A 3,134-nucleotide genomic window follows, 5' to 3' on the forward strand; every position below is an offset into this window, starting at 1 on the left:
CAATATATTTTTCTTTTTATATATGGAATAGTTATTGTAATTAAAAATATTTATCAAGAATTGGTTAATGCCGTTAGATCAAAGTGGTCGAACAGCCTTTAACCGATACATTTATTGTTAGGAACTAAAGTTTGGTATTCTTAACTCGAATAATTAATTCTAGAATATAATTAGCTGCAATTAAATTATTGCCGCAAATTAATTGCCGCTAAAAGCATATTTTGTTGTAGTGAATACATTAGGAGTACAATTTTGTTTACATTATCAATATAATTTACTTTTTTTCTTTTAATCAATTATTTGGCTTTATTCAATGTTACTAATGCTTGTTAAATAGACTAGAAGTCCTTTTCTAATATGAATTGAGAAATGACTTCCCCCAAATAAAACAAAGGGCTATGCTTGCATGTTTGGAAATTACTTGTAAGAACAATCACTTCTAGATACAAAACAAGCAAGAAAATATGCATGTCTAATTGTCCATCACAAAAGTTATGCAAATAAGATACTTCATCATCATCTCTCTAGCTGTAATTGTCATAGTTGGAGATACAAAATGGTATGTATATATAATAATGCTCTTATCAGTGACAAATTAGGAAAAATATGTAAACTAAAACTCTCCAAATGTCTTTGCTTCGTTCCTTCTCCCACCCCCACATCAGCACTAAAATCAATACTATCTGTGTTTCATTTTATGTGACACTATTACTGATCAAAATACGATAGGCTATTGTTGGTAATGGCGCTAAAATTTGCCACACTAGAAGAAGGTGTGTACAAATTAGATGAAGCTGACGAAGCAGAAGAAGAGGAGGAGGAAACCACCACCACGGACGGTGGTGGTGGAGGTGGCGGTGGAGTAGGAGGAGCTTGGGGCAGCTCAGGTGCCACTGAAGTGGAAATAGATGCAATAAGACTATTGGCAGCTTCTCTATATTTGTATCTCAGAATTTCAGCCCTAATTGCATTATGCTCAGCTTGTAAATTCTGAAGTTGTTGTTGCAAAGCTGAAATTGCACCCATGCATCCGTAGACAGGATCCCTTAGCCTCACATTTGCTTCATATACCAAACTATTTGCTGCATCCGCTCTTTGACCCACTGGCACCTCCTAATCAATTTTTTCACCACAAAAAAAAAAATAAAGAAAGAAAATAAGCCAAAACTTGGAAAACGGGTTAGAGAAAAAGGAGGAAAAAGATAAACGGTAATAGAATCAATACTGTGTTCACAATATCAGAACTCAGTGTTTCAAAGTCGAACTCTATACACATCGAAAGAAATGAATATTCTGGATCGATCACTCTGATATATATGACTAAATACTTGTTTTTTTTTTCTGTCAATGGTTAAACTTTTTTTTTTTTCCTGTCAATGGTTAAACTGGGGTTTGAATTATCTTATGCTAAACAACTTGGAAAATGATATATAGAAAATAGAAGGAAAGAGACTATATTAACTTGTATAAACTGATTGATAGTGCAAGAATTTTATCACTATTAATGTATTTTACATGTTCTATCAAGTAACATGGCTTTATTTTTCAGGCTATTATTAGTGTCACTTTTTATGAACAATTGTTTTAACTGATCTAATAGAATTTCACTGCTATCACACGTGTAGAAGTTAATATAAACTCAAAGACAAATTGCAGAAAGGGATAATAGTATTTTGGTCTCTCAATTATTGGTAAATTATGAGTTCCGTCCTTGTGATTTTCGATAAAGCACATTTAACTTCCTATTAGGTAGGAAGTATGTTATATTTGAAATATTTTTAGAACTATATTTCTGTGAAATACATGGTGTATAAAGTAATAGTACAAACTTAACATAACAAATCGCTAATCAATTAGTGGTGGAACAATCGGCATATAATCAAGGTTATTTTATGATTATTCACAAGAAAATGAATCAAAAGTCTATGTTTCAGTTGATTGAAGGTTAAGTATGCTTAGTTAGATATCACAAACACTAACTGATTGTGAGTAACTGTATTTGTTGGAACTATTTGAATTGAAAAAAAATACCAGGAGCAACTTGGAAACATTGCTGGCACCAAAGACTTTATGGACAGCAGCAAACTTCTGGGGTTCATGTGGGGAGAAATAAGGAGAAAAAGGGCATTCCTCAGCGCATCTTCTTCTTAAAAGCTTACAAGCAGCACAAGGTGTAACATTATTCAACGTTGCTCCTCCTGCAGCAGGCCCTAATACCTGTCTTCTGCCCATTTGGTGTTGCATATATAACTGTGAATTAGATGCATCGATCTCTGTCTTTAACTTCTTTCCGATCTCATCCAATCTCTCCCTATTCATCACAACAAGTCAAAAATAAATTCATTTAGCGGCGGCCGTGCTAGATAGGCTTTTCGACTAGGGAATTCAAAATATGAAGAAATAAAGCACAAAGAAGACGAGGGATTCAACTTCTACTATTATACATGAAAAATAATTTTAATCTTGTAAATCAGATGCGGAATCCAGATTTTTAGTTTACACGCTCTGTATACAAATCATTTATTTTACTAGATTATGACTGGATTATTTGAACACATTAAATAAATTTCTTCATACAAATACAAGGTTTGAGCTGCTCAAAGTTCCTGTATTCTACTAACCCGTATCTATTACACTGGAATAATTTGTGGAGGTTGAAAGTTGCAATTCGCGGAGGTTTTATCTTCCGCTAGCTAATAGTGGAGGCTAAAACCTCCGCGAATTGCAACTTTCAACCTTCGCAAATTACCCATTTTTTTTATAGTGAATGTACCATACAACTTTCCAGCGATGAAGATTCGAATGAACCCCTGTGCTCCTAGCTCTGTCCTATACATTAGACCTAATTAATCTAGTTCTTGAAAGGGATTTAATAAATAAATAAAAAAGAGAAACTTTATTGATTTGAACATGTAAATTTGGTTACGTACCTCTCTCTTGACATTCGAGAAGACCTTAGGTTAGCCTCTATGATGTTGAAGATAAATTGGAAACTAAGATGAAGATTGAGTTTTCAGAGTGAGAGAGGAAAAGAAGAAAGAAGAGAAATGGAGAAAAGGAGTTCTTAAAAGGCAATTAGACAAAGGTTTTTTGAGAGATAATTAATGTTCTTTCAGAAGAAATTTAAAAAAAAT

At 33.3% G+C, this 3,134-nt stretch overlaps 1 protein-coding gene across 1 annotated transcript; it reads right to left on the minus strand.

Annotated features, from left to right (window-relative positions):
* Positions 1–543: 543 nt before the first annotated feature.
* LOC132052955 (LOB domain-containing protein 15) lies at positions 544–3,134 on the minus strand. Its single transcript, XM_059444710.1, has 3 exons — positions 2,931–3,134; positions 2,032–2,311; positions 544–1,113 (listed from the first exon to the last, which is right to left on the minus strand). Exons 1-3 carry the CDS (start codon positions 2,942–2,944, stop codon positions 709–711), a joined length of 699 nt encoding a protein of 232 aa, XP_059300693.1. The 5' UTR covers positions 2,945–3,134; the 3' UTR covers positions 544–708.

Source organism: Lycium ferocissimum, chromosome 4, assembly GCF_029784015.1.
Source record: "Lycium ferocissimum isolate CSIRO_LF1 chromosome 4, AGI_CSIRO_Lferr_CH_V1, whole genome shotgun sequence".
In the NCBI taxonomy this organism is placed as follows: domain Eukaryota; kingdom Viridiplantae; phylum Streptophyta; class Magnoliopsida; order Solanales; family Solanaceae; genus Lycium; species Lycium ferocissimum.